This window comes from Pyricularia oryzae, chromosome 4 (genome assembly GCF_000002495.2).
Source record: "Pyricularia oryzae 70-15 chromosome 4, whole genome shotgun sequence".
Lineage (NCBI taxonomy): Eukaryota > Fungi > Ascomycota > Sordariomycetes > Magnaporthales > Pyriculariaceae > Pyricularia > Pyricularia oryzae.
The window spans coordinates 1603489-1617013 of NC_017851.1; the positions used below are offsets into that span (position 1 = coordinate 1603489).

Genomic DNA, 13525 nt, shown 5'->3' on the forward strand with positions numbered 1-13525 from the left:
CATCATGGAAAAATACCCACATATAATCATTTCATATCTCAAGCTGGTCGTCATCTATGCTGGCGTTGTTTAGTAGTGTGACGCAATTGAACAAAACCAATGCAAAGATTGCCTGGCTTGGCATCCAGGGCGCTGCAGCTCGAAGCTACCCAAATAGAAATAAAAATAAAGTATATACACACAACTGAGAACATTTTCCCTTTCGAAAAGAAAGGGATACAAGTCCATGATTATTACAGAACAATACTTTCCAACAACTTGCCTTCCCTCTGTACACATTCCCCATTACACTCCGAGTCTCTGCGTCGACCCCACCAGCCCTATAGCCGGGCTGGCCCCGGGATTGGGACTCGCCGACGGCAGCACTCCGAACCTGCCGTACGTCTTCTGATCTATACTGACGTAGTGGGGGAGACGGCCCAGGAGGTTTAGCTTGGTCTCGATCCACCGCAGGATCTTCTCCGGCGGCGACAGGAACTTGAGGTACCCCAAGCCGCCTGGTCAAAATGTTAGTTGAATGTGAACGAGGAACAACCTGGCACATGGTAACTGCAGTGGTCAGTCAGGAGAGTTACATACTAAGGTAGCCAACGGCCAGCCCGCACAAATGTCCCAGCAGGGTCGTGCTGGGGACCAGCGCCGAGACGACTAGGCACAGCGCCAGCGGCGTGGTCCAAGTGGGCACATGGTGGGTTGCAATGACCAGGTGAGGGTTCGTCTTGTACGTTCTGATGGCCTCCATTCCGAGGAGAAGAAAGACCCATATGCTGTTTGTTGAGATGAAAAGCATCAGCCTCACGTTGCAAGGGACATATGGACATATGAAACGCGTCAGTGCCGTCAGATTCTTCTTACCTTGCTCCCATAACCGTGTTATTAGCTCGTAGTATCCCCCTCTCGATCAAAACATATGCAATTGCTGGTATCGTTGAGAAGGCTATGCAGTGAGGGTCGCCGAATGTTAGCACTAGGTATAACCAATCCAAGCCAAGGACCTCGTATAAGGGAGAAAGGATATGTATCTCACGGCCAAAGAAAAGAGCCAACGACGTCAGAGTCCCGTACTCTGCCTCGAACCTCTCCAGCAACGGAATTATGGCAATGACGTTCATGAGGGCGTGGAAGAAGTTCACGTGTATGAACGGGTACGTGTTGGTGCGGTACACTGTTAAACGGGGGTTGTGACCCTACACGTCAGCAATCGAAACCTTTGTTTTGTTCTCCCTTTTTTGCTTGCACCCGTTTCCCTCTCCAGTTCTTCAGTCGTCCTCTAAAAGACAGCACGCAAAAGGAATTCAAAGCTTACTCGTCCCAAGGTTAAGCTTGTCCGGCACGAGCGCACCCCACGCCCTGAGGTCCCAGACGCTCTGCACGCCCACGGCCCAGGCGGCGACGATGATGACTGCCGCCAGCCTCGTGAACAACGGGAGCCTGAAGGCGTACGACCGCGCCCGCGCTGCGCTGAAGCCGACCATGATTTATCGACTGACCGACGTGTCTAGTCTTGTTTGTGATTCTTTCGCCAAAATGTGGGAGGGTAAAACAGTGGTGTGTGAAACCCCCGCCTGAGGGAAACGGGACGGGTGACGTTGATATCCGGGGCGAGCAGGATATCAAGAAGTCCGGATTCGGGGTTCAAAGATTGGAGGACGATTACTTGTTGCTTTGCGCTTGAGTAGGTCGGACCGTGTGTCGTGGCGGGCAGGCGAGCAGGCTTTCGGACTCGGCTTTTTTGGTTGACTTGAAGATGATGATTGTGAGGGCGTTACACGGGCAGCAGAAGGCTTTGTGTAAGGTACTCAGACAAACTCTGGGCAATCGGTTTTCTCCTACTCGGGGAGGTTTTTTTGCGACGAGACTTTTTTTGTCGCGGTAAATTGCTTTTCGTCGGAGGCTTCGGCGACGCGGCCTGGAGCTTGACGGCACCTCTTGGGGTTGAGTCGAAGTGCCGACGTGGCAACGCTTATCCTCTGCAACGATTCTTTCGTTACGCAGTGCGACAACTGCAATGGCAATTAGCCAGATCGCGGGCGTCACCGATTGTCAAATTTCAATGGGACTAGTTTTCCAGTTTCGGAAAACCTAGGTACCTAAGTAAAGTTAGCCAAGGTGAGGTGCGCAGGTACTATGTTATCTGGCCTTCGAATTGTCCTTATCCACGAACCAGCGGGTCCGATTCAATTGTTCGGCAGGGCAGTCCACTACTAACAAGACCCCGGCCGGGCTTGGCAATAGTATTCTAACACGCCCGATCCAAGGACGGACGGTCTTTACTTAAACTTTCTAGATTATTGAGATCATTTCAAGTTCACACTAGCAGAGGCATTCTTTCATTTTTGTTGGGAAACTTGAGATATTTTCAAGGGTATTTGAATTGAAAAAGTCATAACAAAGTAAAATTGGGTAAAATGCGCCAGTTTTCTTTTGTACAAAACAGACCATAAAAAGCCAGACCAAAAAAAAATCCCTAACAAAGCATAAATCAGTTCTTGTTGGCCTTAGCCATGGTGTTCAATGCACTTCCGTTCTTGAACCACTCAATCTGGCCCTCGTTGAAGGTGTGAGCCAAGGGGATGTCGAAAGCCTTGCCATCCTTGGGGTGGACAGTCATGGTGATGTTCTTGCCGGGAGCGAGCTCAGTGCACTTAATGTCGACCCTGTCGTCGGGCTTGATCTTCTCGTAGTCGGCGGGGTCAACAAAGGTAAGCGGGAGCATACCCTGCTTCTTCAGGTTGGTCTCGTGGATACGGGCGAAGCTGCGGGTGATGATGGCAAGGCCACCAAGGTGACGGGGCTCAAGAGCGGCGTGCTCACGCGACGAACCCTCACCGTAGTTCCAGTCACCGATGACAACCCACTTGATACCGTTCTTCTTGTAGTCACGAGCAACAGCTGGGACAGCGTCGAACTCGCCAGTAAGCTGGTTCTTGACCTTGTTGGCCTCACCGTTGGCCTCGTTGATGGCGCCAATCAACATGTTGTTGGAGATGTTGTCCAAGTGCCCACGGTACTTGAGCCACGGGCCAGCCATGCTGATGTGGTCGGTGGTGGTCTTGCCCTGGGCCTTGATAAGGACGGGGAGGTCCTTGGCATCCTTGCCATCCCAAGCCTCAAATGGAGAGAGAACCTGGAGACGGTCGGACGAGGGGTTGACGGCAACCGAGACGGATGCGCGGTCCTTGGGGGGAGCCTGGTAGGTGTTCTCACCGGCATCATAGCCGCGAGCGGGAAGAGCCTCGCCGGTCGGGGGCTTCAGCATAAACTCGTTACCATCCTTGTCCTTGAGCTTGTCGGTCAAAGGGTTGAAGTGCAAAGAGCCAGCGACGGTCATGGCGACGACCAAGTCGGGGGAGGTGACGAAAGAGTGGGTGGCAGGGTTGCCATCGTTGCGTCCGGTGAAGTTACGGTTGTACGAAGAGACAATCGAGTTGGCCTCGCCCTTCTTGACGTCCTTGCGGTCCCACTGACCAATGCAAGGACCACAGGCGTTTGCGAGGACCATGCCGCCGTACTCCTCGAAGGTGGCGAGCTGACCATCACGGGCGATGGTAGCACGAATCTGCTCCGAACCGGGAGTGATTGTGAAAGCAGTCTTGGCCTTCAAACCGTGGTCGAGAGCGTCACGGGCAATGGAGGCACCACGGGACATGTCCTCGTACGAGGAGTTGGTGCAAGAGCCGATGAGACCGACCTTGAGCTCCGAAGGCCAGCCGTTGGCCTTGACAGCCTCGCTGAACTTGGAGATGGGAGTGGCCAAGTCGGGGGTAAAAGGTCCGTTGACGTGGGGCTCAAGCTCAGACAGGTTGATCTCGATAACCTGGTCGTACTCGGCACCTTCGTCCTCGCGGAGCTCCTTGGCGTAGGCGCGGGCGTACTCGGCGATGTCTGAACGCTTGGTGGCCTTCAGGTAGTCGGCCATGCGCTCAGTGAAGCGGAAAACGGAGGTGGTGGCACCAATCTCGGCACCCATGTTGCAGACGGTTCCGGCACCGGTGCTGGAGAGGGTGTCGACACCAGGACCGTAGTACTCAACAATGTGACCAGTACCACTGTAAAGGCATTCCTGTTAGTATTCATTTCCCTTTGGGTTCCAGCAACGCGTAAGAGTTTTTGTCACTTACCCCTTGACAGTCGTGATGCCAGCAAGCTTGGTGATGATGTCCTTGGCAGAAGTCCAGCCAGACATCTGGCCAGTCAGGTGGACACCAATGTACTTGGGAGCCTTCAGCTCCCAGGGGAGACCAGCCATAACGTCGACGGCATCGGCACCACCAACACCAATGGCAGCCATACCGAGACCACCACCGTTGGGAGTGTGCGAGTCAGTACCGATGAGAAGACCACCGGGGAAAGCGTAGTTCTCGAGAAGGATCTGGTGGATGATACCAGAGCCGGGCTTCCAGAAACCGATGTTGTACTTGGCGCAGGCAGAGGCAAGGAAGTCGTAGACCTCCTTGTTAATGTTGACGGCGCGCTCTAGATCCTTGGGGCCACCAACCTGGGCCTCAATCAAGTGGTCACAGTGGACGGTGGTGGGGTTGGCAACCGAGGGCATGCCAGCCGACATGAACTGAAGGATAGCCATTTGAGCGGTGGCATCCTGGCAAGCAACACGGTCAGGGCGGAGCTTGAGGTATGAAACGCCACGCTCAATATCCTGCTCGTGCGGGTTGTCCAAGTGAGAGTAGAGAATCTTCTCGGCGTATGTGAGGGGACGGTTGAGACGACTGCGGACAATGGCGAGGTTCTCCGACAGCTTCTTGTAGGGGATGAAGTTGTTCTCCTCCCAGTTGTTTTGCCTGACCTGTATTTGATATAAAAAAGATCGAGTTAGCGATTGAGGGGCATGAAATGGACACGGGGCGAGCTTGACGGCTCCAGGAATGAGCTTTTGGCGCTGCGATCCCAAAGAACGAGGGAATCGACAACAACGCAAGCTCAGAGAGAGCTGTAGAGTACAACACTAACCTTCCTGTCAAGCGGGCTGTCCGAAACCGTTGCCATGCGACGACGGGTCACGGCGCTCACGCGGGCCAGCGGCGATGCCGCGGCAGCTCTCCTGAGGGCCAGCATGCTGGGCGTGTGAGGCGTTGTTTGCCAACAAAATAAAAGAAGAACTCAACAGAGATGATTAGACTAATGATTCCAAGGAGGAATTGAACTCTTCCTCGTGATTTGAACCCAAGAAAATAGTCGGGAGCACCTGGCCGACAGCGTGTGTGAATGAATGGGAAGCAAGATAACAAAAGCAGAATTTGCTCGGGAGGTAGCGACCAGCGTGGTTTTTGTTCCAGACACAACTCGGCCACTGCGGCTTAAGATTTTGGAGCTCCCGCCCCCACTGTCTGGGGAACTCGGTTATAAGGAGCACTGCGCAACGAATCAGAGAAAAGGGATTATTCCTGACCTAGCAGGGATTAATCAACGCGGACGTCACAGAAGACACGGTTAGCCTTGGCCCGTTATTCCCTGCCTCCTGGAATCCCTTTTCGAGCGCCAATGAGGGCTGGATAATTATTTCCTAAATATTTAGGTGATTCTAGATCAACGTCATATTATGTACGTTCACAATGGGTATTAATTGCTTGTTTTGCCAACCTGCTGTACACTTGCAATCGCACGTCCCTTGATTAATTGTTGTACTGTAGAATCAAGCATTCAGCCATCGGTAATTCTGTGGCGGATACTGTACGTAGCTAAACAATCTCTGACCGTAGAATTTATCTCCTTCCCTTTCCTGTCAATTGAGCTCACAGACACTGTCCGGGGCGCGTCATGCAGACCATGGTCTGGTCTCACCCCCCGTTGGAGGCTCACCCCCATCTTATGCCAAGCCTGAGCGTTTAAATCCTCCAGCTTCTAGCTCTAAGTAGGTTCGTTCCTACTGTATAGATACGGGCGAGAGCGTGCATGTGTCATTCTTGTTTCCATTCTTGCCTGCAATTTTGGAGTGCATCAATCAATGCTCGTGATCCCTCAGCATTGCCACATTCGTTCTTTTACCCACCACATGCCTCTGCTTGCCGTCCCTAGCTCCCTGAACAGCACGCAACCAGCCTCGCAAGCCGAGCTCAAATCCTCGGGACTCCGCCGCCCCGCTCCGCATCGAACCTCTCCACAACCCGTGCGCAAACAGGTCTAGCTGGCCAGGCCGCCGGCCCGATTTTTATCATCGACAAACAATATTAGGCCCGACAAGAGCTTCAGGGTTCAGACCGTCACCTATAGATCCCAGACACCCCCAAGACACCAAATAACTCAACATACTTTTTTCTTTGAAGATACTTAAAAAAGCTCATGCTGGAAGCCTGAGGATTCTATTAACTAGTGTAGGTAATTTCATATCTTCCTTTTTTGAATTGTTTAGGTGAAGATCCAGACTGCGACGACCTGATTCGAGTATTGCTGCGCAGGCTTCTTTTTTCGACCGGTTCAGCCGACGGCGGGTCGCAAACTCCTCGGCGGCGACCGACCAGCCATTTGGGCCTCGGAGTCAGTAGGTGTTACGAGGAGATAAGCTAAAATGCGAACGGAGATCAAGCTTGGCCCACATTTTTGTTTCGCGGCAAATTTTGACTGTAACCTGTATGGGCAAGGATTTAAGTAAACAAGAAAAAAAAACTTTTCATTTTTTCATAATGGTGAGTTGAAGTTTCTCTGTTTTATGCAGTAATTTGTTGGCGATAGGTTTTCGTAATTGGAGAAAGTCTGGCATCCCTGCATGCACTTCACTAGGTATTCTTGTACGTGACGAATTGAGTACCTGGTTTTTACTTCTCTCCCCAAGGTTCTCCCACATGCAACGACATGTTCAACCTATAATAGGCCCTACCGTTGGTAGAGTAACCCTGCGTCCGGGCACATCTCTAAGTGGCTGCGCAAAAAAAGCTACCCCTCCAAAAATTTCACCTCGAGTGCATATGGAGATCCACTTGCGATCACCAATTGCCTCTCAATCCACTCGAGCAAGATTTGCAAGTGCAACCACAAGGTAATCCGTTACGGAATTTTCTTGAAAATTCAGCCCGATAAGACAAGATACCGCATTGCTTCAGCCTTGCGGTTGGCCCAGAGCCCTGTATTTACCATCGTCTTGATGACCCCTGGGTTACTTAACTAAAATCTCTCAAGATGGGTGTGACGAACAAGAAAACCATAACGAAGACGCGGAGAAAGACCAGGTGAGGATATAAATCTCGACCACCAATCACTATACCTGTTTCTCAGCCCGTATACTGACAATCAATCCGCAGGGACGTGGACCAGATCAAGGCGGACTTGCTGTCACCCAAGCATTTGGCTCAGTGGAAGGACACCAAAGCCTCGGAGGATCTCCCCGGCCTCGGCAGGCATTACTGTATCGAGTGCGCCAAGTGGTTCGAGACGGACTACAGTCTTGTAGAGCATCGCAAGGGCAAGCCTCATAAACGACGGTCAGTCTGTTCATTCCATCACCGACATGATTTTCTTGGTTTTAACAGTTTGTGAACCTACAGTGTCAAGCAGCTCCAGGAGGAACCTTATACCCAAAAGGAGGCTGAGGCTGCTATTGGTCTGAGGACGGACAACAAGGGTCCTCAGCCACGAGGCGATGCTGATGTGGATATGGCATGAGTTTTATGTCATACGGAACATTTTCCTCACATGAGGGATCTCGCATTTTCTGGGTCTGGAGGCGTTTGGCGTTTGAGCCCATCAGCGGCGTTGTGTTCAGCTTAATAACCCAAAATCATGAAAGGATTTATCGGCGAACAAACATTCAAGGACAGTCATTCGCAATGCTCATTGGACTGTATTTGGAAATTTCGAGAGGAAACATTCGTTTAAGCATCAACACTGACCCCCTGCCATCTGCGTTACTTATGATAACCTATAGAGGCACTACTAGCGAAGGTAGCCCAGTTCTCGATGACACTATTACTTTGGGCAAACAGCTGGGATAAGGACGAGGGCGTCGGGATTCTGCTTAGCTAAAGAGATATGATGCTTGGGGTGGGGGCAGCTCTCGTTGTTTCGGTTTGCTCTTAGGTTCAGCTGATCCGTTTGCACCGAACAGACACTTTTCGTCCCCTCATTCCTCCATTCCCCCATTTCTTGCCCGTCAACATCTCCTAGTTCAACTTCAGAATCCCCATCAATCTGCGCCGAGACCTGAGATAATGGAATCGTCGGATGGCAACGGCCAGTTGGCCAAAGAGCTCCAGGCTGATCTAGCCAGGAAGTATCGACGACACTCCACCCGGATAGACGGTATTTGGCGCTCATTTGACCAGCGCCAGCGTGTTAGGTGCTTCAAGTCCAGTTTCGCGACTGGAGGATATCTGAAGCATGCATTGGATCGGAGCGTTGGTGATAGCTATCTCATTGCTCCCGAGATGAACCTTCGAGATGTTGCTGAAAGTGACCCTGACTATTTGCTGGGCATTCTCAAGCATCGCGCCACTTCGTCCGTCTACGATCAGTTCTTCGGCGGTCCTGATGGTTCGCCTGGCGATCAATGGGTCATCGGCAACAACATGCGCACCAGAAACCTACAACACTCACAGCGGCAGGCTTTTAAAAACTGCTACTCGGTCTTCTGGGACGAAGACAAGTACGGCTGGGCGATGAAAGTAGATCCAAGTCACAAGGAAGAATTTCTGGCTGGATTGAAGAAAGCCATCCAAGCTGGCTTGCTCCTCAGTCAAGAGTACGGCGAGCTGATTCTGATACGTCAGATTACGATCCTACAGGTCCTCCATACTCTTGTCGAGGATATATTGAATCAAGGATCTAAGACCAGGGGCAGAAAGCAATTGCCAGACAAGCAGATCCGGGGAGCTGCGGATACCTTCTCCAAGCTTACAATCTCGCCGCCACCGGCCAAGCTCTCCCTTGAGGACCTGGTCGCCAGCGCCCGATCCCAGAAGGATGTTTTCCGGGAGTATCAGTCTCTACTATCATCAGAGCCAGTTGTCCTGGTCCACGCAGTGAACCAGCGGTTCTTCAGCCACCCGGGTCTAGTCCCTGACGAGAAGGGCCGCCGCCTGCCCGCCCATACCGACAAGTACATCAGTATTGCGCTGTTCGACGCTGTCCACGATGCAGTTCGGACAGCCGCCACTTGGACATACATAGACTGTTTACTGGCCCTCCTGGAGAAGGACTACGCCGACAAAGTCTATCGGCCCATCTTGCTCCAGGAACTCTCCAACGTCTGTCATCTGGAGTTCTCTCGTACCCAGGTCGGCCTCAAACGCGCCGTCCAGACAGCTAGTGGTGCCAAACAGTTCAAACGAGTGTCCCAAGGACTCGACAAGCAAGGGAATGAGCGCGTGAATATCAAGGGCGACCCGGAAGAGTTCTTTCGTTCGGATCCTCAGCTTCACTATCTACTGCGTCTTTGCCAGGCGGAGACTACTGCTCCGAAGGCTGTGGACTGGGTAGTCAAACTGAGCGCACTACACGTGAATCATCCCGAGGATGAGGCCAAGATGGAGACCCGTGAGGCGCAAGCACTCGGTGATATGATGGCCATCACAGGATTCATGCGCGACCTCTCATCTGTTGTCTCGATGCCTCCGCTTTCGCGCAAGAAGGGTCAGATGTTTGTCTCAAGGTCACAGGAGTTGGAGACTGAGCTTAACCAGACCAAAGGAGACCTCGACTTGCGAGATTTTGCTAGTCCGATTGGCAATCTCCTCGATCCGGGTATGGCCTTGGCTTCTCTAGGGGTTCTGGACAAATTCGTCGTTCAGAAGACGGGCACCAAGCTAGGAATCCTGTATGAGGACCTCATCGAGGACAGCCTTGCCGATCTCAAGAACAGACACCACGAGGCCAAGGAGAAACTCCAGCCCAACGCCGACCAGAAATGGGTGCCGCTCCCTGTCTCGTCACCTCAGCCCCCTGAGTTGCGAGTCGATCACCGCCGAGAAAAGGATAAGACTCGACCGTCGCATTTCTCGGCCTACGAGATCACACCGCAGCCTGCGCCAGCGGAACATGAAGCAACGACTACAGTAGCCCAGATATTCAAGGTCAGCAGCTCGGCGGCCGATACCTTTTGGAGATTGTTCGACAAGTCGCAATCTCGAGGCTCGATTAGCTGGACAGCTTTCGAGGCGGCCATGGCGGAGCTCGGGTTCTCTATGATGCCCAAGTTTGGGTCGATCTACACTTTTTTACCCCCAGAGTTGTTGAATGTGAGGAAATCTGTGGCGTTTTACCGGCCGCACAGGTCTCACATCGAGGGCTTTTCGGTGCCAATCTTTGCACGGCGTCTGAATCGTGTGTATGGCTGGAAGAAGGAGTCCTTTGAGACTGCGTGAGCTGGAAGCACCAAACAATTGTATTCATATTGTAATTGCGTGTACTCTTTTGTGCGAGTGTTTCTGTTGTGGGAGAAGTAGCTTGCACTGCTCTTTTCAGACATAACAACTCACTGTATCAGGGGTAGATACGGGAATTGGGTGGTAGCAATGTTGAGATGGTGATATGTGGTTGGGGAAGAAAAGTGAAAGCCAGAATCAGGCTGACTGGACAGAATTATGAAAACGAAACATGAACCAACATTTCATATCAACTTGAATTTTCTGAATGACCATGCCATGGTCAACATCAGTGGCTTGGGCAGCAAGTAATAGTTGACAAGACGGATACCTATAGCAAGACAGGTATGCCAGGGGTTTTTGGCCAGCGACATCGGCCCCACTATAAAAACCCACAGCACCTAGCTTCCAACGCGCCATTGACGGCGACATGGAGAAAACTGACCTCATCATCAAGATCGATACGCTCATCGAATTTCAATTTCCACCAAAGATATAAACCACAACCATTCCCCCGCTCTGAAAAACACAGCGGCCCATGAATGTTGTGTGCTAGGTTCGCACGCGTCTCGCTCTCCCCCATTTCACGACGAGCCATGGCGCCTTCAGGCAACGCCTACCAGGCGCATCACGGCTCCGCCTCGGCTGCCGCCGTATTGCGAGCCAATGGGAAACAGCAGCACCACCAGCAGCAGCGCAGTTACACACCGACCGCCATGAACCGCTGGTCTGTTCTCAACAAGACACTACCACCCGTCGAAGCAATCAGCGCGATTCACGTCTACGACTTTGACAACACCTGTTCGTCGAGCCCCCTCCTCGTCCTCGTCTGCCAAGAACATGACCGGAAACCCCCCATCGGAAGTAATGTTTAGCCGCTTGCATGCCGTGCTGACGTTTGCCCATCCTCCCCGCCTGTCCTATAGTATTCAAGACCCCCTTGCCTAATCCGAAGCTGTGGAACGGGCCAACGATTGGCCTCCTGGCGAACCCCGACCTGCTCAACGGCGGCTGGTGGCACGATAGCCGAATCCTTGCTGCAACCGGCAATGGTATACTCAAGGAGGAGCCTCGTGGCTGGGAGGGCTGGTGGAATGAAAAGGTTATCGAGCTGGTCCAGCTCAGCATGAAGCAAAAGGACGCGCTCACGGTGTTGCTCACCGGCCGCTCCGAGTCTGGCTTTGCCGATCTGGTCAAGCGCATGGTCGCCAGCAGGGGGCTCGAATTCGACATGGTCTCGCTCAAGCCGGCCGTCGGCCCAGACGGCCAGCGCTTCGCCAGCACCATGATCTTCAAACAGGTCTACCTCGAGACCCTGATGGAGACGTACAGGAACGCCAAGGAGATTCGCGTCTATGAGGATCGGCCCAAGCACGTCAAGGGGTTCCGCGACTTCATGACCGACTACAACGTGCGGCTCAACGACATGGCGGCCGCTGCGAACCAGGGAGGTCCTGCGCCAAACAGACAACCTATCACGGCCGAGGTCATCCATGTCGCCGAGCTGGGCACGAATTTGGACCCCGTCATCGAGGTGGCAGAGGTTCAACACTTGATCAACACACACAATGCCCAGGTAGCCTCAAGGCAAGGCGACCAAAGGCGCGACAAACTCATGATCAAGAAGACAGTGTTTTATACTGGATACCTGATAAAACCCGAGGACACCTCCCGGCTCCTGACTCTCGTCGCACCCCAGCTCCCGCGGGCGTCAGAGTCGGAACTCAAGGTTCACGCCAACAACATCATGATTTGCCCCCGCCCCTGTCCGCATAGCATCCTGGAAAAGGTTGGCGGCATGGGCAGCAAGATGAAGTGGGAGGTGGTTGGGCTCGGGTGCTTCGAGAATAACGTCTGGGCGGCCAGCGTGCGGCCTGTACCAATCACTGCAAAGTACCACACCGACAACAAGACGCCGCACATTGTGCTCGCACTGAGGAAGGGTGCTAGACCCATCGACGCCAGCAAGATCCAAAACTGGCAACCTCTGCCGCCGGATCAGGCCTTCATCTTCGAGACGACGGTAGGCGAGAAGATCCTCTTCCGCATCGAGGCCGAGGACCCCAGCGAGGGCGAGTACGAGAGTCTATTCGCCAACAAGGCATCTAAGAGGAAGCACACAGCCGACGATGAGGCGCCCTCTTACTCTCGCGGTGGTGGCAACTTCCAGAACGGCAAGCGCAATTTCCACAGCCAAGCCGGCCACTCCAGGGGCGGAGGTGGCCGCGGTAACGGGAACGGTAACGGCAATGGTGGTTTCCGTGGTAATTCTGGCAGGGGTAACCGCGGAAACTCGCGTGGCGGCGGCTTCCGAGCCGGCGGTGGCCGGGGCGGAGGTGGCGGGAGGGGCGGGAAGCACTCGTACCACTCGCTCGACGACCCGGGAAAGCGCGACAATAGTGGTGGTGGTATGTCGTACGAGGATAGCAGTCATGCGGCTCCGTCACAGCAGCAGCAGACGCAACCAACGCAGCAACCATATACACACTACCAGCCGCCCCAGCAGATGGTGCCGCCGCCGCCGCCGTTGGTCCCCAGTGCTGCTTACTACCCGCAGGTGCCTCAAGCGCCGCCAGTCTGGCAACCACCAGCAGGTCAAGGCTACGGGGCGCCTGACATGGGAAGTCATTACTGATAGTGTGATGTCGGATTTGAGTTTTGACCAAAATCACTGGCAGAGCGTAGGTTGTATTTTTAGTTGGGGATCGTCGTTGTTTTTCTGTCTTTTGTTATGTCAATATGTGGGCGGTGAATACTTCAGCATTGTCTTTTAATACCAGGTATCTTTTTTCTTTTTTTTCCCTTTTTTTTCCTTTCAGATATCATGGAATACCCCCGCTTGTTTACTTAGCATACTTTTGTTCCAAAACTGAAAAGGCCACCTGCTTGCGGCAAGTCGCGATCGTCATCTCATAGATTTCAGGCGTACAGGGAGTCATGGTGGGGTTGTATTCAGAAGGGGCGTCCAGACGATGATGGCTGTGATATCGACTCGAAATTATACGAAACTAAACAATATCAAGTACGATGATTATTGATATAAGAATCGGTTGCATTCCGGCGCTGAGGCAACTATAAGGAATCGAATTTTGTTTGACTCGATGGCCTCTTGCACATATACATAGATCAAGGGTACCTGCGAGCCCAACAGTGACTACCAACAGAATTACTGAGATTCAGTATTGCAGCACCGACTTTAGATATTCGCATGCTAC

At 52.8% G+C, this 13525-nt stretch overlaps 5 protein-coding genes across 5 annotated transcripts; 3 read left to right on the forward strand and 2 right to left on the reverse strand.

Annotated features, from left to right (window-relative positions):
- Positions 1–15: 15 nt before the first annotated feature.
- On the reverse strand, positions 16–2146 carry MGG_03522 (rhomboid protein 2). The gene is made up of 5 exons (XM_003716349.1): positions 1307–2146; positions 1028–1165; positions 856–937; positions 580–767; positions 16–497 (listed from the first exon to the last, which is right to left on the reverse strand). The coding sequence occupies exons 1-5, from the start codon at positions 1473–1475 to the stop codon at positions 286–288; spliced, it is 789 nt and encodes a 262-aa protein (XP_003716397.1). The 5' UTR covers positions 1476–2146; the 3' UTR covers positions 16–285.
- A 149-nt stretch (positions 2147–2295) lies between these two features.
- On the reverse strand, positions 2296–5315 carry MGG_03521 (aconitate hydratase). The gene is made up of 3 exons (XM_003716350.1): positions 4969–5315; positions 4122–4804; positions 2296–4049 (listed from the first exon to the last, which is right to left on the reverse strand). Exons 1-3 carry the CDS (start codon positions 5071–5073, stop codon positions 2483–2485), a joined length of 2355 nt encoding a protein of 784 aa, XP_003716398.1. The 5' UTR covers positions 5074–5315; the 3' UTR covers positions 2296–2482.
- Positions 5316–7131: 1816 nt separating this feature from the next.
- Positions 7132–7614, forward strand: MGG_03520 (zinc finger protein; the record flags this gene model as incomplete). Its single annotated transcript, XM_003716351.1, has 3 exons — positions 7132–7181; positions 7254–7433; positions 7497–7614. 3 exons carry the CDS (start codon positions 7132–7134, stop codon positions 7612–7614), a joined length of 348 nt encoding a protein of 115 aa, XP_003716399.1.
- Positions 7615–8159: 545 nt separating this feature from the next.
- On the forward strand, positions 8160–10310 carry MGG_03519 (uncharacterized protein; the record flags this gene model as incomplete). The annotated part of the gene is made up of 1 exon (XM_003716352.1): positions 8160–10310. The coding sequence occupies one exon, from the start codon at positions 8160–8162 to the stop codon at positions 10308–10310; it is 2151 nt and encodes a 716-aa protein (XP_003716400.1).
- Positions 10311–10750: 440 nt separating this feature from the next.
- MGG_03518 (uncharacterized protein) lies at positions 10751–13496 on the forward strand. The gene is made up of 2 exons (XM_003716353.1): positions 10751–11111; positions 11237–13496. Exons 1-2 carry the CDS (start codon positions 10853–10855, stop codon positions 12943–12945), a joined length of 1968 nt encoding a protein of 655 aa, XP_003716401.1. The 5' UTR covers positions 10751–10852; the 3' UTR covers positions 12946–13496.
- The last annotated feature ends 29 nt before the right edge of the window (positions 13497–13525 follow it).

Excerpts from the sequence above, each read along its gene's own strand:
- MGG_03518 (XM_003716353.1), top strand. The coding sequence starts at position 10,853 with ATGTTGTGTGCTAGGTTCGCACGCGTCTCGCTCTCCCCCATTTCACGA. Across the intron at positions 11,112-11,236 it reads CTACGACTTTGACAACACCT|TATTCAAGACCCCCTTGCCT; the intron begins GTTCGTCGAGCC and ends CCTGTCCTATAG.
- MGG_03521 (XM_003716350.1), bottom strand. The coding sequence starts at position 5,073 with ATGCTGGCCCTCAGGAGAGCTGCCGCGGCATCGCCGCTGGCCCGCGTG. Across the intron at positions 4,805-4,968 it reads ACAGCCCGCTTGACAGGAAG|GTCAGGCAAAACAACTGGGA; the intron begins GTTAGTGTTGTA and ends TATCAAATACAG. Across the intron at positions 4,050-4,121 it reads GGCATCACGACTGTCAAGGG|TGGTACTGGTCACATTGTTG; the intron begins GTAAGTGACAAA and ends ATGCCTTTACAG.
- MGG_03522 (XM_003716349.1), bottom strand. The coding sequence starts at position 1,475 with ATGGTCGGCTTCAGCGCAGCGCGGGCGCGGTCGTACGCCTTCAGGCTC. Across the intron at positions 1,166-1,306 it reads CAAGCTTAACCTTGGGACGA|TGTACCGCACCAACACGTAC; the intron begins GTAAGCTTTGAA and ends CCCGTTTAACAG. Across the intron at positions 938-1,027 it reads GTTGGCTCTTTTCTTTGGCC|CCTTCTCAACGATACCAGCA; the intron begins GTGAGATACATA and ends CTCACTGCATAG.